Source organism: Littorina saxatilis, linkage group LG12 (assembly GCF_037325665.1).
Source record: "Littorina saxatilis isolate snail1 linkage group LG12, US_GU_Lsax_2.0, whole genome shotgun sequence".
NCBI classification, from domain to species: domain Eukaryota; kingdom Metazoa; phylum Mollusca; class Gastropoda; order Littorinimorpha; family Littorinidae; genus Littorina; species Littorina saxatilis.
Window position 1 is genome coordinate 74,009,628 of NC_090256.1, and position 27,984 is coordinate 74,037,611.

Sequence of the window (27,984 nt, forward strand, 5' to 3'; positions counted from 1 at the left end):
ACAGTTGGGTTCACGTTGGAGTGATCGACTGCTTGAATACTTAGGTCAGTGTAGCCTTTATATAGCCCACTTCCATGGCTTCAGTGACCTTCCCGGTTTCAGATACTTGCATGATCTCTGACCAGTTCTGATTTGAGTTGGATACATGGAGTTCTTTTGAAAATTAGAATGTGGAACAAACTTACTAGTTACTTGTTTCTCTTTTAATTCAATCTATGATTTAACCATCATTTGAGAATTTAACCCCAGAAATGTTTGGTTGTTTTAAGAGCAGATGGACCACATGCACTTTTCAAATCCATTGTTTAATTGTATGGACAATAAATTATCTTATGTCTTATTTCAGGAAATGTTGGACCCTGCCAGTGGCTACATAAAAGATGGGAAGCTGACCTTTGAAGCTCACGTTGTTGCTGATGCCCCAGAGGGAACCTGGTGAATTGGCTATGCTGAGTCAAAAAACATCACTGCCAGTACCTGCAGCGTTCTGCTCAACCACACGGGTGCTGTTGATTGTCTTGGTAAAGTTGTAGTGTTCGAGGAGTGTTATAGGTTGTACACCTAAGGAAAAGCTATGTCTAACATACCTGTCAAGTCCTACGCATTCTGCGTAATTCTTACGGTTTTTCGGTGTTTTTTGGGTCCTACGTCGTATACCTCAAACCATACGCATTTTCAGCATTTTTTTTTTATTGATTTAAAAAAAAAAAAAATTATTTATTTATTTTATTTTTTTTTTGCTGGCATGGACTGCCGTTCATTCATTTCTGAGGAGGAGCTTGCACCAGCAACACAACAGAAGTTCTGGCATGATGTGCGCCAGTTCTACGTGGCCTGTGTGAGGAAAATGTTGAATAAATTTCCATTTGGCAGTGAAACCCTGCAACACCTTTAAGTGCTGGATCACAGTCTGGGAGCTGACACACTGACTGCCTTCTTGCAGGTCAAAATTAACTCTGATGCATGCTGCCATGATTTTAAGGTGACTGGCAGCATGATTGACAAAGCAAAGATTTGCACAGATTTCTTTCTTTCTTTGGTGTTTAACGTCGTTTTCAACCACGAAGGTTATATCGCGACGGGGAAAGGGGGGAGATGGGATAGAGCCACTTGTTAAGTGTTTCTTGTTCACAAAAGCACTAATCAAAAAATTGCTCCAGGGGCTTGCAACGTAGTACAATATCGCCTTACTGGGAGAATGCAAGTTTCCAGTACAAAGGGCTAAACATTTCTTACATACTGCTTGACTAAAATCTTTACAAACATTGACTATATTCTATACAAGAACCACTTAAGGGTAAAAGGAGAAACAGAATCCGTTTGTCGCCTCTTACGACATGCGGGGTGCAGAGAAATAAGGATGTGGAAAAGAAGACTTTTGGTAAGTGAAATAAAGGTGATGGATCCAGTCAGGTAGAAATAAGACAACAAGAAAAGAATTGGAAAACTGCAGGGAATAGTAGGGAGAGTTTTCTTGGAAGGAAATATAGGTGAAAGGACTGGTAAGGCAGAAATAAGACAAAAGAAGAGAAGTAAAGGGGTGGGGTAGCTTGGTAAAAACACTCCCGCCGCGTGAAGGCGACCCCATGGGAGCATTTGCACAGATGAATACAACTAAGAACACAAGTGACAAGTGACAAGTGAGAAAAAAAATGAACGAACAAGAGTGCAGTGTAAATGTATTAAATTACATATCTTACCCAACTCACATATAGCAATTAACCCTAGTTCAGTGCTGGTAACGCTGTACGCGTCCCCTTGGTAACAAGGAAGGCGCCTCTAAAAAAAGAGTGACATGAGACCCGTAAGGGTGTCTAAGCCAGCCCGGAAACGAGACTGCCTTCCGTATGCGCGCGCATACACCGCCATATGCAATTCATTCCAAAGCTCAGCGCCAGTGAGACTGGTCGCATTTGATGTACGCTCCGGCTGTTTCAGCCGTTTTGACTTAGTCTTTTGACTTTGTTGTTCCTCTTGGTATCTTCTTGCATCTGGACTTCTCTACTGCTGTTGAGGTGAGGTCGTTCTTGTTTATTCTTGATTTTGGCAGCGTTGTTGGCCGCTTTTTGGACTTGCAAAATTTTTTCAAAAATTTTTCGTGAGTCTTTGTTGTGTCATGGCCGACAATGCCAAGAAGTGGTGTACGCCTAAAAGGTAGCTGCTGCGCCCACTTCTTCTAAAGAATCTTCTAGGAAGACTAAACAATCCGTTTCTGGTGAAGATACTCTTGCAAAAAATCTTTTGATGTGTTTGTTGATTTGCCCGCTAAGCCGGTAGACAAGACAGCGGCCATTTTGTCGGCTAAGCCGGTTGACAAGACCGCTCACGTGAATAAACCTGCTAAGGGGGATTCTCCCCCTGTGGTGCCGGGGTTGGCATCCGCTGATGTTGCTGCTTTGTTGTTATCTCTTAGTTCGCAGGTGTCTACTTTAGCGGCCGAGATTACTTCGACGAGAGCGGAGCTTCGTTCTCTTCCCTCGGGTGTGGCTGGCGTCTCTTCGCTTGCCAGCGTTCGCTCGTCTCCTGCCACTACAGTCACGAGAGCGGAGGTGCATGCCTCTCAGGATGAGGAGATTGTGCCGTGTCCGCTTTTGGGTTCGCATTCCGGCGTTCCGTCTCGTACACAAGGTATGTCTGCTGAGTTAGTAACCGGGTTCTCCGGCCAAAACTCGGCACGTGGTCAGGAGCGAGTAGCCTCAGGCGCATGGCGGCCGGGCGAAAGTTCTTATCTCTCGGCTGACTCAACCCGCTTTGGCGGCCTTTCAGTGGGGAGTAAGAGCCCTGGTACACGTAAGGAAGTTCCACTGCACTCTGCTCAGTCTGGGGACGGGGGCGAGTGTGTGTGGCTTCCGACCCCGCCCTCTGGGCGGGGGGTAGACAGTAAAGCTGGTTCTCTGCTAGACAATGGTGTCAGTACGGGAGTCAGCTTTCGGATTGCATGGTAGTGCAAGACGACTGGTTTACTGTGTGCAAAGCTAGGTGGTGCTTGGATCGACCAGGAGTGTCTTTCTGGGTGTCACCTTCCTGATTGCGATTGCGAGCATGAAGGAGAGGTTAACGAGGGGGCGTCCACGGTGGTGGACGACTCCCAGCTTACTTGCCGTTCAAGTTGTCCAGCGCAGTGACGTGGGCAGCGGAAAACGGCATTTAGGTATTGTGGAAGTTGGTGATTCTGGGATCGACCGCGAACGGCTTGGCCGGGAGCGTCTTTCCGGGGGTCACCTTCCTGATTGCCATTGCGAGCATGAAGGAAAGGATAACGAGTGCGTCCACGGGGATGGACGACACCCAGCTTAACTTGCCGTTCAAGTTGTCCAGCGCAGTGACGTGGGCGGCGGAAAACGGCATTTAAGTTTTGACCGGAAGGGGTGGTTGAGAACAAAGGGGTAACTTACTCTACCTCTATCTGGTTCCGACTTCTGGAAGTTCGGAGGAACAGGATGTTCTCTTCAGCTTCCTGGATTTGTTGTCCATTGCCCTGGAGTTGGCAATTGGCCGCGTGTAGCCGGGTTCTCCGGTGAAAGTGGTGTACGTTCGCAGGAGGAATGTGGCACGCATTTTCGTGGCTGGGCAACGTAAGCTTCCGCCCTGGGGGCAGGAGGTTGTTGGTCTGAGTGATTCTTGGATTGACCATGCAAGTCTCTCTGGGGGTCACCTTCCTAACTTTGTAACCAAGTAGGAAGGAGAGGATTGTGAGGGTGTGTCCACGGTGGTGGATGACACCCAGCTTAACTTGCCGTTTAAGTTGTCCAGCGCAGTGGCCTGGTCAGTGGAAAACGGCATTTAGGTTTTGACAGGAACGGGGGGCAGGTAGCGAACGGAGGGCTGGTTCTTTGTTGGACAGTTAAGTCAAACAGGGAGTCAGCTTCCGGATTGCACGGTTGTGCTTGACGGCTGTTCAGATGAAGGTGCTTACGCATTACTGAAGAGCCCTGATTTTAGGTTCCGTTTCATGTTAGCAAGTGCAGTGGTGCTCGCAGCTGAAATGGTTTGAGGACTACGGGATCGTCCGGTGTGTTTTTATGCTACCTGTGGGTTCTGATGTTTACTAATCCACGGCCGGTTTCGCTTCCGCTTTTGTGGCTGTGGCTTCCGGTACAGGATGGGATAGCCTTCTACCGTTAACACTGGGGTGTTGGTAGTCGGCACCTTTCAGCCTTTGGCTGTCGGTTCCGTCGCTGCGGTTCCTTTGCTGTTATTCAGGCTGTGTCCACTTCCTTTTCCAGTTTTCCCGCTGGAAGGAGACAGGTGGATGGAGTTTTGGTCATGGAGTTCCGGTGTTGAATTTTTTCAAAACTTTTCCGATTTTTGGCAAGTATTGCCTTATCGGGATTGGTGACTGGTTCTCATCATTTCGATGATTGTTATGATGCTTTTGAACGAGGGGAGGCTTATACTTCAGCTGTGTCGCTGTTCGCGGCATTTTGAAGTTGATTTGAGCCTTCTGAGGAGAATCTTTGAGTGTTAAGTTCTTAGATCCTCTGGCGGGGTCTTTTTGTACTTGTGGAGTTTTCACAAGCGAGTCTTCTTTGTCACCACTACCTGTGTAGACAACGTTCGACTTTATACCTGCGGCGGCGTTGCTTTAGCTTGTGTCTTACGCTTAAGAGCGTGTCACTCGCGGAGCGCTTTCTGTAGGCTTCGGTTAACTCCAAACTTAAGAACTTAGGTTCTCTGTTTTTGTTCTACGGAACCGCCCTCGGGTTTGGCTAAAATCCATCTGGATTTGGATAGCTAGGAGAAAGTGTCTGTAAGATCAAGATCTCCTAGCTCGGGGAGTTTGTGGCTTCGGGTTTTTATGATGGGCTCGTTTGAACAAAACGCGCTTTTACTCTCGCCTGGGTGGTTACGTTCTAACTGGATATCTTTGTGGTCTGACAGGACGCAGATACAAAGGAGTTAACTTTGCCGGTTTTTTACCTGAGGGTAAGCCTCTGCCTTTAAAGTTTTGTTCTTTTGGCTAGGCTTTAATCTCTTTCTTGTTTGAAAGGTCTCTTTTTGAGACCCCTTCTATGCACGCGGGCTTTTATCTATCAAAGAGACGCTCACGATAAAAGGGAAGCGCAGGGCAGGCCTTGGCTGTCGTTTGTTTCCAAACGAAAAGCTTCAGGCTGGCTGTTATCTACTTTAGCTTTTGGCTCTATACCCTCGCTTTCACAGGATCTTTCTCATAGATCGTTTTGGCGACCTGTTGGTCGCACAGTACGGGTCTTTGCTATCTTGGTTCCAGACCTCTTAAGGCTGGCAAGAAGGCGTCTTTGCTTTCTCACATTCCAGTTACACGGATGTCTTCTGTAAGGATATCCTTGGGATACTTAGGGGCTTCCGCCTCAACTCTGGATTTGATTCAGAGTCTTTATAGGGGTTTTGGGCGTGTTTGTTCGCTTGTCACTTAGACTGGCTTGGTTCGAAGCGCTTATTTCTTACGGAATGAACTCCTCTTCTCTACGTGTAATGCAGGTGGCGATCCACCTATTCTGGGTTTCCGTTTTTCTTTCATGTCTTATTTTTAAGACTTTATGTAATTTCTGTCACTTTGGTACGGCTTGGTGCAGCGTTGCTTTAACCCGTTTCAAGGCTAGCCTGGCGGATCTACACGGAAAACGGCCAAGCTTACTCTAGTAGCTTCTGTGAGAAGTGGGAGTAAGCATACTTTCTGGCTATTTTGAATATGGACATCTTTTTCAAGAAAGACTGATCTATGGCTTTTGGGTTGCTTCGAAATTTTCTGGCATTTAAGCAAAAATGGAAAACAAGCTTCGAGTTGCATTTTCAATTCATGAAGCAAGGGTGTGGCTCCTTTAGAGTCACGTTTAGTCAATTAAAACTTTTCGGGTTTCGAAGTTTTTTCCGACTTGCACGGATCTTGTTAGATCATTGAATCAAAGGTTACTTGCCTTATCTTTCATCTCCATCGTGATTCTACCTTGGCTTTTATGCGGAAAACGGGGAAAACCAGCTTCCAATTGTATTTTCAATTCAGGAAGCAAGATTTTGGCTCCTTTAGAGTCAGGTTTGGCTCTTTTAATATTTCGATTTTCGAAAAATTTTCTGACTTTCACGGACCTTGTTAGATCGTTGAATTAAAGGCCATTTGCCTTATCTTTCGTCTCCGTCTTGATTTAACCTTGAACGGTTGGAAATGACGTTAAACACTGTTTTAGGGTGGGTACAGGTCTATCTACTCTGGTAGGGGTATGACTTTTTGAAGTCAACCTTACCTAGATGGACTGCTACACTGGACTCTTGCTCCTGGGGAGCTTGATGTGGTTATTTGTCCCGTGAGGACTCTCAGAAGGTACCTGTCACGGACTCGGCATTGATTCAGAAAATCTGAAGCTTTTATGATATCACTTAGCACAGCAAGGTGTAAGGATATTGCGAAAGTTTATTTAACCAAGTGAGTCTCTACTTTGATCAGACAGGTGCTTACCTGGTGATTAACACAGTCTGGAGATGTTAGGGCAGTTTTGCCTCTCACCGTATGAGGTAAGGCCTTGGGCCTCCTCTTTGACAGTCCTCTGGTCGGGCCGTTTGGCTGAAGTACTGGAGTCGGCTTACGGGCGGTCTGAGGAGGTTTTTATTAACCTCTCCCTCAGAGACGTCTTGGGACAGGACGGCAGTTCCGCGTTACCGGTTATGGTAGCCTTGGAACAGGTTCTAATTTCATGATTTCTCTATATACCCGCCACCTATAGTAGCAATCTGCTATATGTGAGTTGGGTAAGATATGTAATTTAATCAAAAATTTTAGTAATAAATTTTCATTTGATTAATATACTTACCCAACTCACATCGTTTATTCCCTCCCGCCTCCCCGCTGTGGTGGGTGTTTGGGTCTAAAAAAGGAGTGAGTTGGGCTTCGCTTTAGAATGAATTGCATATGGCGGTGTATGCGCGCGCATACGGAAGGCAGTCTCGTTTCCGGGCTGGCTTAGACACCCTTACGGGTCTCATGTCACTCTTTTTTTAGAGGCGCCTTCCTTGTTACCAAGGGGACGCGTACAGCGTTACCAGCACTGAACTAGGGTTAATTGCTATATGTGAGTTGGGTAAGTATATTAATCAAATGAAAATTTATTACTAAAATTTTTGATTACATGTAGTGGTAAATAAAGAGCAGTTTGTGCAGAAAGAAATTTATGTGTTTTACTTTTAGTTTGCGAAAAACAATCTGATTGGTTTAGTGTCTATGCGTGAGAAGTTGAATTTGTGTGTTTAACCACATCCTGATCCACGCATTAACTATGGTTTTTGATCCCCAACTATGGTTTCTTATGCCATTTACTATGGTCAGAGGCCAAAAGTACTTGACAGGTATGTGTCTAATCGCCCCAAGGGCTATACAGTTCGGGTTGAGGGTTATGTTACCACACAACAAGAATAACTTAAAATTGGTGTTTGAGCGCTCAGTTATTCAAATTGGGAACGGCTGGTTTTGAGTGGCATTTTCAGACTGTATTTTCTCCACGCCGTGCCTTCTCCGGCACTATACATTTTCGTCATACCTTATGCCCTTGATAAAAAAACCTGTATAATTTTTATTTCAAATTTAAATACTGTGTTGGGTGGTCTTTTCAGACAGTGTGTATATATTCTCCAGTGGACTGTGTGTTGTTGACGCTGTGCTAATTGCGTTTTATCCGTGTAAAGCACGTTTGACAGGGTGACGCAGTAGTCCCCCCCTGTCACAGGCAGCTGCTCTGCATTGATAGAGTTGTGTCCCTGCCTTGAGCGTGTGCTATTTATACCGTGTGCTATTTATACCGTGTACTTGGCAAAACGCTGCCGCTATTTCACATGGGCAGCCTTTTGTCACAAATGAGTACAGTACAGGCTTCTAAAGCCTGCCCATTTTGCGTCAGCTCTCCTGTACAGGAATCTCGATTCCGTTCATGGTCACATTTAATTTATTTCTAAGGTTTTCACATTCCTCAAAGCAGATAAATAAAGGTGGATTCAGGAAGTCAAACTTGTAATCTACCGAAAGCATGCACATTCGGCCGCGTGTCACTGGGTGGACTGGCTGGCCGAGTGGTAACGCACTTGCGCTCGGAAGCGAGAGGTTGCGAGTTCGACCCCGGGTCAGGGCGTTAGCAATTTTCTCCCCCCTTTCCTAACCTAGGTGGTGGGTTCAAGTGCTAGTCTTTCGGATGAGACGAAAAACCGAGGTCCCTTCGTGTACACTACATTGGGGTGTGCACGTTAAAGATCCCACGATTGACAAAAGGGTCTTTCCTGGCAAAATTGTATAGGCATAGATAAAAATGTCCACCAAAATACCCGTGTGACTTGGAATAATAGGCCGTGAAAAGTAGGATATGCGCCGAAATGGCTGCGATCTGCTGGCCGATGTGAATGCGTGATGTATTGTGTAAAAATATTCCATCTCACACGGCATAAATAAATCCCTGCGCCTTGAATATGTGCGCAATATAAATTGCATAAAATAAAAATTTTAAAAAATTAAAAAAAAATCCCTGCGCTTAGAACTGTACCCACGGAATACGCGCGATATAAGCCTCATATTGATTGATCAAGTGTCACCTTTGGAGGCAAAGCCGATCACACAGGATTGAGATTTTAGACCTAGATTAATAGCCTTTAAAAACTGCTCGCAAGAGCATACCAGGTGACACCAGCAGTCAGACCCCATCACAAACAGCTACTACACATCTCAAAGGTGTGCTGTGTTCCGGCAAAAATGTTCCTGATCCTGCAAATTTGTCAATTACATGAATTGGGCATGACATATATAGAGAATACTACATGGCTTGCTGTGTCGTACCAGATTTACACGAGTTGGTTTTTTAAATATTGAACGAGCGAAAGCGAGCTGTTCACGATTTGAAAAAGCAACGAGTGTAAATCTGGTATGACACAGCAAGCCATGTAGTATTCTGTTTATCCTACATACTGTACTTATGTGTAGTTTACTGAAAATGTCCTGCAGTCAAGGCAGCTAAATTGAAGACGCTTGTTTCGGAACCTCGATCTCTTCTAAAGCCTCGTGCAATCTATTACGTCAAAGCAAAGAAACGTCACTCTGAAAGTGTGGCGTGACGTGTTAGTTCTAAAGATTCATCGAGGGTAATTAGCGAGCCCAATTTTTGTTTCTATAATGACGTTTGTCTCGGTGACTTTGGCATCATAAGCAGTGGAAAAACAGGTCCTTGCCCGACTTACTTGACATGACCTCATTTACATGATATACACACGTGTGATTTGAACGATTATTATCTCACCGGTGTCAGGATAAATGTGTATATATACTGTATGTGTGATTTGGAGTAGTTCCTTTCAGGGCAAGGGTTTGTTGAAAAAAGCTCACTTCTATGCCTACGCCACAACCCTCGTCATTTTTGTATTTTATCGTATCTTATCTTCCGTTGCGTATATCCTCTTTAGCAATGTTCTTTCTCTGTTGCCCTGTGATTAGTGTCTGATCTGTCCCTGGCACTGCTGCTGAACTGTTGATGAGAAAGTGCTCAACTGGGTCGAAACCGAGCGGTCGGGTCAGATTGGTTGAAATTGAGATAATTTTGTTCTGATTTCAACCAATCCAAACCAGTACTTGGGTCCTGCACAGTTAGGCAGTTCCTCACGCACACCACCCCGGGACTCTTTGCAGGGCAGCATTAGACACTTCATCTCTTTGACATTTCATCTGTGTGCAGAATAAATGTTTGCCTTCCTTTCCTCTCCGTTTTTTTAATCTAAAAAATGTAATATGTATTCTTGTGGAATAAGAGCATTAGTTATCACTGTTTGATTTCAATGAAGACTCCTTTCCCAAAGCAATTGGCAAGGATGGCAAGCCATTATAGTTGGGAGGCGTCTTTTGGTAGAAGACTAGATAAGCTTCTCTTATTTAATTTTTTAATTTTTTATTTGTTGCGTGTTGTTTCCTTTTTACATTCAGTCAAGGATTTAACGAGGATGGAGAGGACCTTTGTCTTGTTAGGTATGTGTGTGTGTGACAGTGTGTGTTTGAAAATGTGCTTTAAACATGGAAACTGTTTAGGCCACAAAAAAAAAATTGTCTGTTTCTGGTAACATGGCTAAAAAAAATAGGGTCGGTAGGTCGGGATTTTTTATTTATTTTTATTTTTTATTTTATTTTTTACCCCAAATGTAGACCAATAAAACTAACTTTAAAAATCGCGCAAAGAGACTGGATTCACTATACATAGAGACAAGACACTCAACACATTTACAAATCGTCAGCGGACTTTCGTTTTCACACGTTTTTGTTGTTCATTTTCTCACCCTGTCCTTTACCACCAAAAAAAAAAAAGAAAATGTTTTGAGCTTGGAAAAAAAAAGTTTAGGGTCGGCGCCGAAATTTAGGGTCGGTCGGGTGACCAGAAACAGACAATTTTTTTTGTTGGCCTTAACAGAAACCAAACTAAAATGTTGGACTTAAAAAGATAACACATACATTCTGTGAGGCATTTAATACTTGTGTGGAAAATGAACTCCGAATTTTATAAGGCTCCTTGTTGGTGTAAGTTTATTGTTACGTTATTTTGCTACAATGTATAAATGTATTCGATGTTATGTTAACTGAAATGGTATGTTCTTATTCATAGTTAATATCTAAAGCGTACAGAGCATAGATTACTGAGGTTTCGCGCTATATCAGCTGTCATCATTATTATTATTATTATTATTATTATCTGCCTGTCTATCTTAGTTTTCTTGTGGTTTCACCTTTTGCTTACTTCTGCTGTCACTCAATGTCAAGGTTAGGCTTGCTGGTGGGTTTTTTCACACACTGTTCTAGTTGGGAGATATTTCTTTGAGTTTGAATAAATGTACAAATGTAGTCACCACAGTTGACGGGATCTGGCATATTCTCCTTTGTCAGTCAGAAAGTGTGTGTGTGTGTATGTTCGTTTGTGTGAAAGAGAGAATTTCCGAATTCTTATATAAACGTGTTTTTTTAATGTTACAAATAAGTCTCTCTCTCTGTCTGTCTCTATCTGCTCACCAATCAGTCACAGGAACTAAACTAATTATGGGATCCACTTTACATTTATTTCAACAGAAGTGATGTATCATGAAAATCAGTGCTTGATCAAGAGTCCACAATCTGAGTTATTGATACAACAGGCACACACATTATATCATTCAAACACATTGTATGCAGTATTTAAGAACCAGAAAAAGGATGTTGCTGCTGCTGAAGATATGAAATAGCTTCAACACTTTACAGTAAAGATCCTTGCCTCGTTCATGCACACACACATACTGTCACATATAATAGTGATGACACACACACACTAGCTCAATGACCAACAGTCCTGGTTTCCCTTTCTGTGGAAATTAATCATAGCACTGCAAGAAAAAGGCACATACATTGCTGATACATGTAGTACAATTTCAAAATCCGGAATGTATATATATTTATATAGACATAACTTGCAGTATCTATTGTGTGTTTGAGCAAAACCTGCTTTTGGATATAGATCTATCATATACTCAAAACAAGGCACAAGACATACAATAAGTATACATGTAGCAAAATTAACTGCTCCAGTTGTACAGTAGAACCTTCCTTTTAAGACCTCCAACAAAATGATCAATTCAGGTCCCAAAAAGGAAGGAGTCTTAAAACGGAGGTAACTTTACAGAAGTTTTGAACAGAAAAAATGAAGATAAAAAAGGGAAAAGTCTTAAAATTAATTAATTGGCCCTTGAGTGAAAGAGAGATCACAATTCAGCTTCAATTCATCGTAGTCTAACCTGGATACTGTCCCCTGATGTGGCCCGTGCGTCTACAATTCCCATAAAGCAATGTGAAAACATATGTAGTCAATCTGTCAGCCTGAAACTAAAAGATCAACCATTGAAAAAAACAGCCAACACTGAGACTACAAGTACCAAGGCTTCGCTACTCTAAACACGAAGACGGGTCCAGATCGTCTCCGCAAACTTATTTTCTTAAATTGTGAGTACATATATATAATTATTTTTGGATTTAGATCATGAAAAGGAATACGTCAAAATCATTTTTGGATCGATTGCTTACATTTTGATTTTAGTTAAAATTTTGAGGGTTTTAATGACCAAACTCATTACAATAATTAGTTTTTAAGACTCCAAGCTGAAGTGCAATTGAATAGTCCGGGCTACGTCGAAGATAGCTTGACCAAGCTTTCAATCAATTTGATCAAAAAATGAGGGCGTAACAATGCCGCCTCAACTTTCACTAAAAAAACGTATATGACGTCATCAAAGACATTTGTGTGCGAAAAAGGGAAAAAAACGGTCTGGTGATATCATATGAAAGAATGTGTATGTTAAGTTCCCTGAAGATCGGTTTAGTAGTTCTATCGGAATCGCTCCACACACACACACACCACCACCACCACCACCACCGTCTCGGTTCCAATGTCTAAATGTAAAAACGAAACGACAATTCCCCGAAAACGAAAGTAGCTAACGAGAATCACGTAAACCTGTGACGTCATTAGTTATAGTGGACTGTCTTCGCGGAATGGTGATTGAGGGTTGCGATGTGTCCGCATCTGAACCAAAGTTCTTGAGGTAAGAAAGATGTGGAAATCAAAGCACATCGTGTTGTAAAGCGGCTGATTGTTAAGACGGTAAAGTTGAATGTTAAGACAATTCTTGTTATTTGCGAAGACAGCCTAAATTAATGTAGAAATTATTTGTGTTGGAGCAATCCTAGTTTCGGTTTTGTCATGCTAGTCACTCAATCAGAGAGCTGCAAACTGTTCTCAACCAGACAACCGACAGAACAACAAAATTCAATAAAAGATAAAAACTAGAATCTAGATTGCATTTATTTTTACAAGGGCATTAGCTTCATTTGCATTTATTTTTACGAGGGCATTAGCTTCATTTTGATCTTTTCAATTTCAGCACCTGTATATAAATCATTTCCTGTTTATGTAGAATCATTATAAGCATTGTTTGTAGTGATCCCAAGTTGCTGATTTATTAAATGTTACCCTACATTTTCCTGAAAAACCCTCTTTAAACAAAAACTGGAATGGGGATAATTAATTGTTAAATTGACACACTTGATCAGAAGAAGCCATGAAAGAAAGGTGGACAGTTTGAGATTCATTCAGCATCACATGCACAGGGGGCTTTAAGGTTTGTTTGTTACATTATTCATCAATTTTGAATGAATGTTTACTCTGCAAATGTGCTCAGAATTAAATAAAGAAAATTTGATTTATGCAAATTTGGTCTTATGTTGGCATTCTCCACAGAGACCAGCTCAACCTGTCTTGGTTTACGTGTTTAGCTAGCCAGGCTTTTGTTAGTAGTCTTGACGATGACAAATCCCACCTTTTCAGTGTTGATCTTTTAATTTCAGGCCGACAGATTGACTATATGTTTTGACTCGTATTGCTTGCTTTTCTATTTGCAGCTACAAGTACAAGAAAAAATGGCTGAAGCCAAACCTGTGCAGAGTTTCAACTGCCCAGTATGCCATAAAGGTTTGAAGGAACCTAAGATTCTCACTTGCACTCACCTGGTGTGTCGTGAGTGTCTCCTGTCCATACTAAAGAAGAAGCGCCGAAGTGGAGAGCCTGGATGCCCAGTATGCCAGACTCCTTTGATCACAACAGACACTCAAGACCAGGATGACTTTGACGCATTTGTTGATGAACTGCCAACTGATTACGCGACTTCAGTAAAAGTGGAATGCCAGGAAACAATAACTGGCAGCAGCCTTTGTGCCGTCTGCGACAATTCCTCGGAGGCGGAATCTTTCTGTTTTGAGTGCGATACCAAACTGTGTAGGACATGCACCAAATTTCACAGCAAGTTGTCATCGACTTCTAACCACACTGTTGAAAAGTGTGGTTCTTTAACAGTGGAGCAGTTAGCGGCGAAGAAACTTTTCCCCTGCAGCTCTCACAAAGGAGAAACAGCAAAGCTCTACTGCTCTGTTCATGAAGAGCTTTTTTGTCACCAATGTGCTACATCCAGTCACAGAAAGTGTTATGGCATTGAAGAGATAACCAGTGCTGCAGAAAGCAAAAGACAGGAGCTGCAGGAACAGAAGAAAAGGCTGACAGACAAAGAAGCTTCTCTTTCAGCTGAGGTACTACAGTGGAACCCCCTTTTAAGACTTATGCAAGGGCGGGGATGTAGCTCAGTCGGTAGCACGTTGGATTTGTATTCAGTTGGCCGCTGTCAGCGTGAGTTCGTCCCCACGTTCGGCGAGAGATTTATTTCTCAGAGTCAACTTTGTGTGCAGACTCTCCTCGGTGTCCGAACACCCCCGTGTGTACACGCAAGCACAAGACCAAGTGCGCACGAAAAAGATCCTGTAATCCATGTCAGAGTTCGGTGGGTTATAGAAACACGAAAATACCCAGCATGCTTCCCCCGAAAACGGCGTATGGCTGCCTAAATGGCGGGGTAAAAAACGGTCATACACGTAAAATTCCACTCGTGCAAAACACACGAGTGTACGTGGGAGTTTCAGCCCATGAACGAAGAAGAAGAAGAAGAAGACTTATGCAGTCCTTTTTTAAGACCCTCATTTTTCAGATGTTCTGTTCATAGCCACTGATAACTATCTCCATTTTAAGACCCCCTCCCTTTAAGACCTCAGGTTTAAAAAAAACAAGTACGTACAATGGGGGTTCCACTGTATTTAAATTAATGTTCAAACTTACCTGCTTAAAAAGTGTGTCTGCCTGTGGTACAAATGTAAAGAATGATGTAGTTCATGAATGTACAGTTTTGTATTAGGCCAAATAAAAAATAGGTCTGTTTACGGTAACATAGGCCCAAAAAATAGGGTCGGTAGGTCGGGATTTTTTGTTTCCCAAAAAAACCACCATATTTTTACGTTATTTTGCAAAAAAACCCTTTTTTTTCTTTCCCCCAAATGCCAAAAACAAGTCTAGGGTCGCGCGAAAAAAATAGGGTCGGTCGGGTTACCGTAAACAGACTATTTTTTTTTTGTTGGCCTTAGAGGTTAATTGTAGCAAAGAAACAAGTAATTAAAAGAGATAGAAAGAAGAAAGCTACCAATTATAAGAGACAGGAACAACATGATAAATATTAGGAAGAAGAGAAAACAAATTTAAAGAGGCATCAACAGAAGGGAAAAATTATCAAAAAGGTCTGTACATGTATCAACAAAATGAAAAGATTTTAATGTGCTGTTTGTACATGGTGCTATGGAATCACAACAAAGCAAACATTTGTTTTGGGGCAAAATGTAAGGTACACATACATGTATTACAAGTCAGAGTTACATAAACAAGAAAGGTAGGAAAAACACCCCCGTCAAAGGGAAATAACCTCAGTTGGTGGCAGTGACTGAGTGAGAATGGTTATTTCCCTTTGACCATTAAGATGTCCCTCTATAAGTCCTTGTATAATTTTAATCCACCAATAACTCCCTAACCGTGTGTTTGACTGGTCCCAATTTTTGTAAGGACCGTCTCAGGAATGTATAGAACCTGTTCACCAAGTTTGGTGACGATCGGTCCGTTCATTCTTGAGATCTATATGCGAACACAAACACACAAACAAACACATCGACCGAAACCTATACACACCCCTATACCGGGGGTGTAAAAATGTGTATGTGCATGTGAGGGTCAGTAATGATTGTTGACTTTGGCCTGATGTTTGTTTTCAGATTAAAGACTGCGACAGTCAGGTAACAGAAGCTGAAGTAAAGTTTGCAGAGATGCGGGACAAAGTGATCACTGTATTTTCTGATCTCATCAAAAGTCTGGAGAATCAGAAGCAAAAGCTGTTGGGTGAGATCCGCCAGAAGGAACAGATCTTTCTTGATGAGAAGCTTGCGAATAAGGAAGAACTGGAAGCGGTGAGATCTTCTGCAGAAGCCCATGTGAATACCATAGACATGTTGCTTTCATCGGAGTCCCATCACGCTCTCCTCGCAACATGTGTCAGATTGAATTCTCGTCTAAACGAAGTTGAATCAGAAGAGGCAGATACTGCTGGTGATGCCACTATTGGAGATGTGTACTTTGAGGAGAAAATGCTGAATGGATTGAAGAGTACAGCTGCAATTACCGGTGAAGTGAGAGATGTACCGCCTGAAGAAGTATGACTCACCCTTCTTATGTGTGATTTTTCACGCTTTTTTATGCTTTTTGTTTGCTTGTTGTTTGTTGTTGTTGTTTTATTGCTTCTTCTTCTTCTTCTTCAGCGTTCGACGATGGCTGTATCTAGATTCTTTGACCCGTGATGTTGACGAAGTGGGCTGTCATTTTCAGGTCCAGAGTGCTGCCCCATGGCTTGGTATGCAGTGATGTCCCTGTGGGCTAGACATGTTTCCTCTCACTGCAGTGGAGTTGGCAGGTCTGCAGGAAGTGGTCTGTTCCGCCTCTCCACAATGGCACAGGGCCGACTGTCTGATGCCGATCCTTTTTAGGTGGCTGTTTAGTCCACAGTGGCCTGTCCTGTTTTGTCATGCAAGTCAAATTTTGTGAATTTAGATGAGTCACCAGTTTTTGTTTGCTGTTTATAGTTCTGCACATGCAACCTTTTCCCTCAGTTTAGTGAATTTCAGACATATTGCTATTAAGTAATTCTCAAACACTTCCAATTGCTTGATCATTGTTGAGAAAGAGGATATTTTGTTGTTTTTGTGTTCATTTTGTGTTATAACAGGCTTGTAAAACCGTATGTGTTTCATTGCAGGATAAAAGTCGACGGATACATTGCTATGCATGCAGTAAGTTTTTTTTTTAAAGTTCATTTATGATTACATTGTGTAAAGAAGTTCATGAGTGATCATATGAAAAACTGAACTACTTTCGGCATTGAACAATAAATCATTATTATTGCTATTATGTATTGTTATTACAAATAAAAAGGTTTACAAATTAGTATACACATACATATTTACCTGTAGAAAGGACCCCCCGCGGGTTAGGGGGAAGAATTTACCCGATGCTCCCCAGCATGTCGTAAGAGGCGACTAACGGATTCTGTTTCTCCTTTTACCCTTGTTAAGTGTTTCTTGTATAGAATATAGTCCATTTTTGTGAAGATTTTAGTCAAGCAGTATGTAAGAAATGTTAAGTCCTTTGTACTGGAAACTTGCATTCCTTTTTATTGTACTACGTTGCAAGCCCCTGGAGCAAATTTTTTATTAGTGCTTTTGTGAACAAGAAACAATTGACAAGTGGCTCTATCCCATCTCCCCCCTTTCCCCGTCGCGATATAACCTTGAATGCTTGAAAACGACGTTAAACACCAAATAAAGAAAGACCTGTAGAAAGCAAAGAAATTATTTTCTAAGTTGTCAATACAGTTTGCAGCTGGTGGAGAACCATGCCATCATCCCACTATTTTCATGAAACCAAAGATTTCCTTTAAGTAACGGCATATCGCACAGAGTTCACAGAAAATTGGGTTCTGTACTGTGTTTGAATTAGAGTCAGGGTACAGACAGTTAATGCTGAAAATTCCTGCAGGTTAAACATATACTGTTCAAAAAAAGAAACGCATAGTTGCTACTTGCCAAATTTGTTTTATTTTTCGAAAAAATTAACAGAAAATCCAATATTTAGATTATTTGTTTGAAATTTGGTATGGACACAGTTGAATGCACACACAGTTCATTTGCATCTTCAAATCAATCAGTCAATCAATACGATTGGGTGCCGAGGCTGTCAAGTCAGTAGGGGGTGTGACTGCCTTGAGCAGCAACAACTGCCCGGCACCTTCTGGGCATGGACTGGATCAGATCCCACTCCTCCTGAAGTGCCTGCAATAGATCGCGGTGATTTGCCGGCGCTTCTTCTCGCCTGCGCACACGTCTGTCCAATTCATCCCAGAGGTGTTCTATCGGGTTCATGTCTGGCGACATGGATGGCCAGGGAAGCACCTGGACATGGTGGTCGGTGAGGAACTGGGTGGTGAGTCGTGCTGTGTGCGGGCGAGCGTTGTCCTGCTGGAATATGGCATCCTGGTCAGCCAGAAGAGGAAGGGCGTGTGGGCGCAGAATTTCCTCCACGTATCGCTGGGCAGTTATGCGCCCTTGGACGTGCACCAGGGTGCTCCTTCCAGCGGTATTGATCGCCCCCCACACCATGACGCCTCCACCACCATGAACGGGTGCCTCATCCACACAGTTGGGCGCGTAACGTTCGTTTACTCTCCGGTAGACCCTCCTCCGACCATCATGTCGCTGGAGCAGGAAGTAGGACTCGTCGCTGAACCACACGTGTCTCCATTGATTCCGGACGGTCCAGCGAAGGTGCTGGTTGCCCCACTGCACTCGGTTCTGGCGATGGCGGCGGGTGAGGACAGCTCCTCTGTGAGGTCTGCGAGCTCTCAAACCAGCTTCATGCAGGCGCTTCCGCACGGTCTGGTCCGATAATCGGTGTGGCCCGGGGAGAGCCTGGACAGAAGATGAGGCCGACAGGAAACGATTCCGGAGGTGGCGGAGCCGTATGAAGCGGTCGTGAGCAGCAGTTGTCGCCCTTGGTCTTCCCGCTCGTGGCAAGTCAGCAACGGAGCCAGTGGCTTGAAACCTGACCCACAGTCTACTGATGGTGCTCTGGGACACGTGGAAGTGCCTGGCGATTGCACTTTGACTTTGGCCTGCTTGTAAACGACCCAATGCAATTTGGCGGTCTTCTCTGCTCAATCGGGCCATCTTTCGTCGCTGAATTGTCGTCTGATTTCTTTGTGGCGAACAATCCGCTTTTATGGGTTTTGGAAGACATGGTGAGAGCTCAATATTCCCCGAGTTTCACGAGATTACACTGAAGCATGACGAGTGGTCATGCCAAATGAGCAATTTTGACATTGTAGCCACTGATAACGCATGCGTCACGTGCAGAGCTCACTTGTGGCAATGGACGAAAGGTCGACGACCAGATAAACATTTTCTGCAGTTTGGTGGATATCCTTGTAGCCATATAACTAAATTAACCAAATATTACAAGCTATGCGTTTCTTTTTTTGAACAGTATACATAGATTACTTCTTTTTCTTCAGCGTTTGATGATGGCTGTGTCTAGAATCTTTGGCCCGACGTGGTGTTGACGAAGTGGTACATAGATTACATACTGCAAGAGAAATGTCATATTTGGGTCTAACAAGAGAACTGGGTCAGAGATAAACAAAAAGGGGTGTTTGGAGCACGCCGATCTGGTAACAATCACGTGCCCACTGTCTAACTGCCCCACGCAGATGATCAAAGATCCACATTGGAAACACACCTTCGCCCGTCAGGGAAGCTTACATCAGTTATGTACGCTTGGCAGAACATATGGTGGTCATAGTGTCTGGTTGATCATTGGCGCCATAGACGGGGGAGCAATTACAGTACTTGTTGTTTCTCTACGGCTGGCGTAGAGTCTGTGTAAAATTTACAATACCAATTGTAACCTTACCAAATCACTGGAACCATTGTCATTGAACTAATTGCGGCTGCATGTTTAATATTTTAATTTGTTGCAGATGCCGTGACCGAAGGTACTTTTCAGTTTGTGATTGAGAAACCAGAGCCCAACAATCCTGACCTGTACAGTCAGCTATATATCATCAGAAACATGCCATGGTAAGCGTGTCTGTGTGTGTCTGTGTTCTAAAGCAAAAAATACAAACTATGTGAAACCTTGAAAAGATACTGTGAGGTCTCGATCAGTACTAGCATTATTTTGACACTAATATCTGCACACAACCTCCACAGGTTTTGAACTGAATAAGAAAACACACGCACACACACACACATGCACATTACTTTCTCATGTGTGTACATACATGATTCTAAGAACTTTGTGACTCTTCTTCAGGAAACTGGCTGTACGACCATGGTACAATGAAGGAGAGCATCTTGGCTTGTTTCTGTGGAATGCTGTTTCATCTCAATCAGAGTAAGTGTGTAATGCTGGACTAAAAGAACTATATTTCAGCATTATATCTTTTTGGGGACATTTAACAAAAATGTCACTATAAATTGTCACCATGCACTCAGACTTCAAGTCAATCTTGTCATCTGTCATTGGCTGCGGCAGGCAGGCTCACTTTCTTCATGAATTGAAAAATGCAAGTGATTTGCAATGTGTCTGAGCATCAGATTATATTTTTCTACCGATGATTGTTTTATTATTGTAGGTTTCAGGATGGAACTGCATGAAAATAAGGTTGTCATCAACTTTTTCAGAGATTTGTTAATGTGAAGAGTCAACTATTAATGTTGCCTGTTTACCAGACATTTTTAGATATTAATTGAAGGAGAAGGTGATATGTCTGTAGAATTATCAGTGTGATTCATATGTTCATTGATTTTCCTCTGTAATGTATGTGCTGGGAAACCGATTCTTCCTGCATGGGCGCATGTGGCTGCAAATGCCTCGAGTTATAATTAGTTAGTTTGATGAACAATCCAGCAGGCAGTGTGTCAGAAGGAAAACAATCCAAAGTATAACAAGCAAGAGTAACGACACCTTTCCATAGCGACCACCTGTCTATAATGACCACTTTTGGGTCGGTCCTTTGGGTGGTCGTTATAGACAGGTTCTACTGTACATGGACAGCAGGATTGATTTTGTGACTGCCATTCTTCCAAGTGCCACAAATGTTATTTCAGATTGTGAACCAGAAAGGCGCAGTGGCCTAGTGGATAAGACGCCAGCCTCCCATGTGGCAGGTTGAGTGTTCAAATCCTGACCGTGCCTGGTGGGAGATTTTTCCGATCTTTCGGATGAGACGAAAAACCGAGGTCCCTTCGTGTACACTACATTTGGTGTGCACGTTAAAGATCCCACGATTGACAAAAGGGTCTTTCCTGGCAAAATTGTATAGGCATTAGATAAAAATGTCCATCAAATACCCGTGTGACTTGGAATAAACAGGTCTTATGTGCAGACCTGCCAACTTATGTGCAGACCTGCTAGTGCCTCATATTCTTTGTGTGTACACGCAAGTACAAGACCAAGTGCGCACGGAAAAGATCCTTTAATCCATTTCAGAGTTCAGTGGGATCTAGAAGCACAACAATACCAAGCATGCATCCCCCGAAATCGGCGTATGGCTGCCTGAATGATAGTCGGGTAAAAACCCACTCGTCCAAAAACACAAGTGTATGTGGGAGTTTTAGCCCATGAATGCAGAAAATGTGCAAAAATAAAGGGAAAACATTAGACACTGGATATCACACAGCAAATAAAAGGGTAAAACAATTGTAACAAGCAAACATGTTAGCTGCTGTTACTCATGTACTCCTAGCAATGTGATATGGAATGTATTTTCACCTTAAAAAGTTTGTTCACATTATTTTGAGTCAGGTTAAATTTTTTCATGAATGCATATTTGTGTGATTTCTTTTAAGAATGGTGTTATTATAACATATTTCTTTCCTAGGTCATGGTCGTGCAAGGTAGATGTAACACTGAGGCTGCTGAAGGTCGACACACTTGGCACACCTCTACAGCAAAGTATGTGTAGACATGGATGTGTTGGTTGCCGGGCGTTTAAACAATTTGTCAGAGACAGTATTTATGCTTCCCAGTGTTGTTCCTAGACCTTGGTCTTCGATCATTGATGTATACTTTTTTTTTATCTCACGCATTGACTGTCCTATTCTGTCTTCTGACCATCATTTTTTTCTACTAAAGAGATAAAGCCAAGGCATTTTAGACCTGTACATAGTTTCAATCCAGGTCTAGCTGGCCTGGCTTCCATGTCAGAAATGCAATGAAACAGTTGTCAGGTTAAACAAAAAGATTAGGCGATAGAGATATTTCTGAAAGTGTGCGGATTTCCGGCACTTTTCACCAAGCATTCCTGAAATCCTCAGATTACACAAGATTGCACAATATTGCATTATTTTTGTCTGAAATTTCCTAAAAAGGGGCAGAGATGGGGACTTAGTATGAAAATGGTAAAGGAATGTGTTTTTGCACAATATTATCACCACTCTCGCCCTCTCGATCTCTCTCTCATGTCTGCACGCACGCACACACACACGCACATTATAGTGTGTGTGCAAATGCTAAGCCACAATGAAATCATAAGAAAAAAGCATGAATCTGAAAAGGATAATTCCATATCTGTTACATTAGCGATTCAAAGGAATGAACAAAAAACACAAACAGGCGCGAAATGAATTTGTCACATTTGCAGTCATTCACGTAAAGACAGGGATCAGGTGTGTTGGAGGGACGACCTCTTGCCTTGAGAAGTCAACATCTTCTTTAACTCCACATATTCAGAGTCTCCCCAATCTTCATATTCCCTTATCATTGTTGTTCAGATACTCCAATATTGAGAGCTCAAACTCACGGACAGAAAACATGTTTTGCAGCATCTTGATACCATTGACTCGAATTAAATGATTTAACTGCATTGGGAATACAACTGCATAGAAGAAAAAATAATTGCCCTGACTCTAGAGCTCCCGAAGTTGGAGGTGGGCGTTTACTAGGTACTTTACCCTAAGGACAGTATTTGATCCAAAGCGCAATGTGGGCGTTTACTCGATACTGGACACAAGGTACTTTCGGTACATGCCAGTTCAGATCTTCAAGTAAACACAGAATACAATTTAACAACCATATTTGAAGCTGAAAGCCAGATTGTTGAAATCATTTGTCAGACTTATATAGAATAATATTGATATCTTAGAAAAATACGCAAAAACAATTTTGTACTACCGGTACTTCTTTGAATCTTAGAATGACAGCCAACCAGCTGCTATTTATGAGTGCAATATTTGGTCGTTGCTGTTATCAAATCAGAGGATCAGTTTCTAGCGCAACATTTTACCAAAGGCTGAGTAACACATCTCAGGAATTGTATTCTTTGCTCTGTAATTCATCTTCAAGTATAAATTTACTCTTGTTTCAATATGTAGTACTGTAAATACAGTATACTAACCAGACGTCTGTTCATAACATGAATATTTGTTCACTTTCCAGATTTTTCCGAGTGTTTTACAAACTCAAAACCTTCCTGGGGTAAACTTTTCATAACCATGACTGTAAGTCCAAATCTGTTCTTTTTTCATTGTCATCATCTTCTTCACTGTAATACAGTACCATAAACTACCTTGTATATGCCCACCCCCCTTATGCACCAATTTCGCTCAAAAAGAGGGGGTGGGGGGGGGGGGGGGGGCATTTACTAGGTACCGTACCCTGTGAATATATTCCTGGTGAGAAATAGAAGTATAGAGGGTTTAGACATTTTTGCACAGAAACAAGTACTATCATTCTCATAACAAGTGATCAAATACAGTTTTATACTGCTATTTCTCATGGGTTTACTAGGTACCGTACTTTGTGCAGAATCTGTTCCTCGTGAGAAATAGCAGTATTTGTTCACTTGTTATGAGAATGATAGTAGGATTTGTTTCTGTGCAAAAATGTCTATACCCGCTGTGTCTCTTTCTCTGTTGCACAGGCGCGTTCGTGTGTGCAAGTGCCTTGACAGAATGGAACGTGGAAACTAACCACAACAATCCCTTTGTGTCATAGGTTTAGAACAAATGCTCATATCGCAAATGAGAATAATGACTCAAGATCTGCTTCGTATATCCAGCGTTACGAGCAGCAGCGCGTGTGCCTGAACAAAAATTATACACTTGCACACACTGAAATATCATGATTGTAGTCAGTTCATTTGTCCTGATCAAAGTCATCCAGCAAAATCGGTTAGGGGGGAGGGGGTAAGATACGTGTCAAACACAGCGGCGTATTGACAAAACAATTTGTTCACTCGATCTCTTTAAATCCCCAAAGGTCGACATGTTAAACCTTAGATGAGTCTCTCATATCGTCATCCACTTTTGGCATGGCTATCCAGAGACTGCAGTGGCAAATGTATGTACTCATAGGGGTACCGTACTTTCCGGGTCATAAGGCGCGACTTTTTTCCTCGAGTTCGACCCCTGCGTCTTGTATAACGAAGCGCCTAATCGACCGGTCACTGACCCCGATGCAGGAAGTGTTTCCTCTCTCAGATATGACAGGGGAACCACCTCTCATGGCAAAAACTGGGTCATTGACCCCTGGGAAGAAGGTCGTGTCTTTTAACAAGGCCACCCAGCTATCACAATGCCTTTGATCTGGCCGCACACACAGAGCACACATATTTTCACTCAGTTAAAATCAGTCACTGACCGGTCACTGACCCCGATGCAGGAAGTGTTTCCTCTCTCAGATATGACAGGGGAACCACCTCTCATGGCAAAAACTGGGTCATTGACCCCTGGGAAGAAGGTCGTGTCTTTTAACAAGGCCACCCAGCTATCACAATGCCTTTGATCTGGCCGCACACACAGAGCACACATATTTTCACTCAGTTAAAGTCGGTCACTGACCCCGATGCAGGAAGTGTTTCCTCTCTCAGATATGACAGGGGAACCACCTCTCATGGCAAAAACTGGGTCATTTTGGTGCGCCCTATCGGCCCCCTGCGTCCAATGGGTGACTGGATTACAATTTTTTTTAAAAAGAAGGGGGTGCGTCTTAGATAACGAAGCGCCTTGTCACCCGGAAAGTACGGTAATATGGATGTGGGCATGGAGAATTTCAGGTAGCCTGTTCTTACTTCGTATGTTTTTATGTTTATGGTTGTTTTCATATGTTGTTTGGTTGTTTTAAGAGCAGATGAACCACACTTTTCCATCCATTGTTTAATTGTGTGGACAATACATTTTCTTATGTCTTATTTCAGGATCTGTTGGACCCTGCCAATGGCTACATAAAAGATGGGAAGCTGACCTTTGAAGCTCATGTTGTTGCTGATGCCCTAGAGGGAACCTGGTGAATTGGCTATGCTGAGTCAAGAAACATCACTGCCAGTACCTGCAGCGTTCTGCTCAACCACACAGGTGCTGTTGATTGTCTTGGTAAAGTTGAAGTGTCCGGGGAGTGTTATAGGTTGTACACCTAAGGAAAAGCTATGTCTAATCGCCCCAAGAGCTATACAGTTCGGGTTGAGGGTTATGTTACCACACAACAGGAATACCTTAAAATTGGTGTTTGAGCGCTCAGTTATTCAAATTGGAAACGGCTGGTTTTGAGTGGCATTTTCAGACTGTATTTTCTCCACGCCATGCCTTCTCCGGCACTATACATTTTCTCATACCTTATGCCCTTGATAAGAAACCTGTATTTTTCAAATCTAAATACTGTGTTGGGTGGTCTTTTCAGACAGTGTGTATATATTCTCCAGTGGACTGTGTGTTGTTTACGCTGTGCTATGCGTTTTATCCGTGTAAAGCACGTTTGACAGGGTGACGCAGTAGTCCCCCCTGTCACAGGCAGCTGCTCTGCATTGATGGAGTTGTGTCCCTGCCTTGAGCGTGTGCTATTTATACCGTGTACTTGGCAAAACGCTGCCGCTATTTCACATGGGCAGCCTTTTGTCAAAAATGAGTACAGTACAGGCTTCTGAAGCTTGCCCATTTTGCGTCAGATAGCTCTCCTGTACAGGAATCCCGATTCCGTTCATCATCAATTTTTATTTGTTTCTGTTTTCACATTCCTCAAAGCAGATAAATAAAGGTGGATTCAGGAAGTCAAACTTGTAATCTAGCGAAAGCGTGCACATTCGGCCGCGTGTCACTGGGTGGACTGGGTGGCCGAGTGGTAACGCACTTGCGCTCGGAAGCGAGAGATTGCGAGTTCGACCCTGGGTCAGGGCGTTAGCAATTTTCTCCCCCCTTTCCTAACCTAGGTGGTGGGTTCAAGTGCTAGTCTTTCAGATGAGACGAAAAACCGAGGTCCCTTTGTGTACACTACATTGGGGTGTGCACGTTAAAGATCCCACGATTGACAAAAGGGTCTTTCCTGGCAAAATTGTATAGGCATAGATAAAAATGTCCACCAAAATACCCGTGTGACTTGGAATAATAGGCCGTGAAAAGTAGGATATGCGCCGAAATGGCTGCGATCTACAAATTCCATCTCACACGGCATAAATAAATCCCTGCGCCTTGAATATGTGCGAGATATAAATTGCATAAAATAAAAATTTAAAAAAATAAAAAAATAAATCCCTGCGCTTAGAACTGTACCCACGGAATACGCGCGATATAAGCCTCATATTGATTGATTGAGTGTCACCTTTGGAGGCAAAGTCGATCACACAGGATTGAGATTTTAGACCTAGATTAATTGCCTTCAAAAACTGCTATGGGAACGCCAAGGTTGGCAAGGGCATACCAGGCGACAACAGCAGTCACACCCCATCACAAACAGCTACTCCACATCTCACAGGTGTGCTGTGTTCCGGCAAAAATGTTGCCGATTCCGCAAATTCAGCAATTACATGAATTGGGCATGACATATATAGAGAATACTACATGGCTTGCTGTGTCGTACCAGATTTACATGAGTTGGTTTTTTAAATATTGAACTGCGAACGAAAGCGAGCTGTTCACTATTTGAAAAAGCAACGAGTGTAAATCTGGTACGACACAGCAAGCCATGTAGTATTCTGTTTATCCTACATACTGTACTTATGTGTATTTTACTGAAAATGTCCTGCAGTCAAGGCAGCTAAATTGAAGACGCTTGTTTCGGAACCTCGATCTCTTCTAAAGCCTCGTACAATCTATTACGTCAAAGCAAAGAAACGTCACTCTGAAAGTGTGGCGTGACGTGTTAGTTCTAAAGATTCATCGAGGGTAATTAGCGAGCGCAATTTTTGTTTCTATAATGACGTTTGTCTCGGTGACTTTGGCATCATAAGCAGTGGAAAAACAGGTCCTTGCCCGACTTACTTGACATGACCTCATTTACATGATATACACACGTGTGATTTGAACGATTATTATCTCACGGGTGTCTCTCACGTTTGTGGGATAAATGTGTATATATGTTAGGCGCGTTTGATCGATCTGCGCGATCGCGCGATCGCGTTTGGTGGATCGATCAAACGCGCACACATCGATCGATGTGTGCGCGTTTGATCAATACAAAGAATACAAGAATCGTTAAAACGCGCAGCTCTTATATACTTGCGCATTTGGACGATCCGTCTCACAAATCACCATACTACGCACACACACGTCTGCTGGCAATGACCGGAAGTTATGACCGGAAGTAGGCCTAGCTATAAGTGTCTAAACAACAATCTGTAAGACATTTTAAAAAAGAAGAAAAAATGGGATTATATTGTACCAAACACTTAGACTACCTCAAAGACATCACATCACAGGTATATATGCGTCGAGGTTGCACCTGATCATCCATTTCACATGTATTAGCTCATTGAGTGTTTAATTGTCCTTTAATAGCAAATGATTTAAAAGTTCAGCTGTTTTCATGAGATGTCAGAGGGATGGACAGAGATGAGGAAGGAGGGATTGGGGGGAGAGACTGAGAGACTAAGAGAGAGACTGAGAGAGAGAGAGAAAGTGTGTGTGAGAGAGAGAGAGAGAGAGAGAGAGAGTGTGTGTGAGAGAGAGAGAAGAGAGACAGAGAGCAGAGAGGAGAGAGACAGAGAAGAGAGAGAGTGAGACTAAGAGAGAGAGAGAGAAAGAGAGAGAGAGAGATCCTGAGAGGATGAGCGACTAAGAGAGAGAGAGAGAGAGAGGGGGAGAGAGAGAGAGACTAAGAGAGAGAGAGACAGAGAGAGAGAAGAGAGAGCGATAGAGAGAGAGAAGAGAGAGAGAGACTAAGAGCGGAGAGAGAGAGAGAGACTGAGAGACTAAGAGAGAGAGAGAGAGAGAAACATTGAAACATAGAACTTTATTACAGGAAAGATAGCATTAGGTCCGTAGGACCTTTCTTCCAGCTAGTCCTGATCTAAGCAAAATGGTTATAATCGAAATGGGAATACATAGGAACAAACTTTTTATGATGAAACGCAGACACACGCAATAATAGTAATATAAGAATAAGATCATAAGAGAGAGAGAGAGAGAGAGAGAGAGAGAGAGAGAGAGAGAGAGAGAGAGAGAGAGAGAGAGAGAGAGAGAGAGAGAGAGAGAGAGAGAGAGAGAGAGAGAGAGAGAGAGAGAGAGAGAGAGAGACT

At 42.8% G+C, this 27,984-nt stretch overlaps 2 protein-coding genes across 2 annotated transcripts in view; both read left to right on the plus strand.

Moving 5' to 3' along the window:
* LOC138983241 (transcription intermediary factor 1-beta-like) overlaps positions 1–27,393 on the plus strand; it is a 121,941-nt gene extending 94,548 nt beyond the window's left edge. The window contains exons 5-9 of the mRNA XM_070356665.1: positions 19,456–19,555; positions 19,791–19,871; positions 21,361–21,434; positions 22,917–22,978; positions 24,676–27,393. Of these exons, the coding sequence (XP_070212766.1) occupies positions 19,456–19,555; positions 19,791–19,871; positions 21,361–21,434; positions 22,917–22,978; positions 24,676–24,768 (410 nt within the window). The 3' untranslated portion in view covers positions 24,769–27,393. The remainder of the gene's footprint in view (positions 1–19,455; positions 19,556–19,790; positions 19,872–21,360; positions 21,435–22,916; positions 22,979–24,675) is intronic.
* LOC138983352 (transcription intermediary factor 1-beta-like) lies at positions 13,415–16,264 on the plus strand. The gene is made up of 2 exons (XM_070356749.1): positions 13,415–14,089; positions 15,647–16,264. The coding sequence occupies exons 1-2, from the start codon at positions 13,427–13,429 to the stop codon at positions 16,085–16,087; spliced, it is 1,104 nt and encodes a 367-aa protein (XP_070212850.1). The 5' UTR covers positions 13,415–13,426; the 3' UTR covers positions 16,088–16,264.
* Positions 27,394–27,984: the final 591 nt, after the last annotated feature.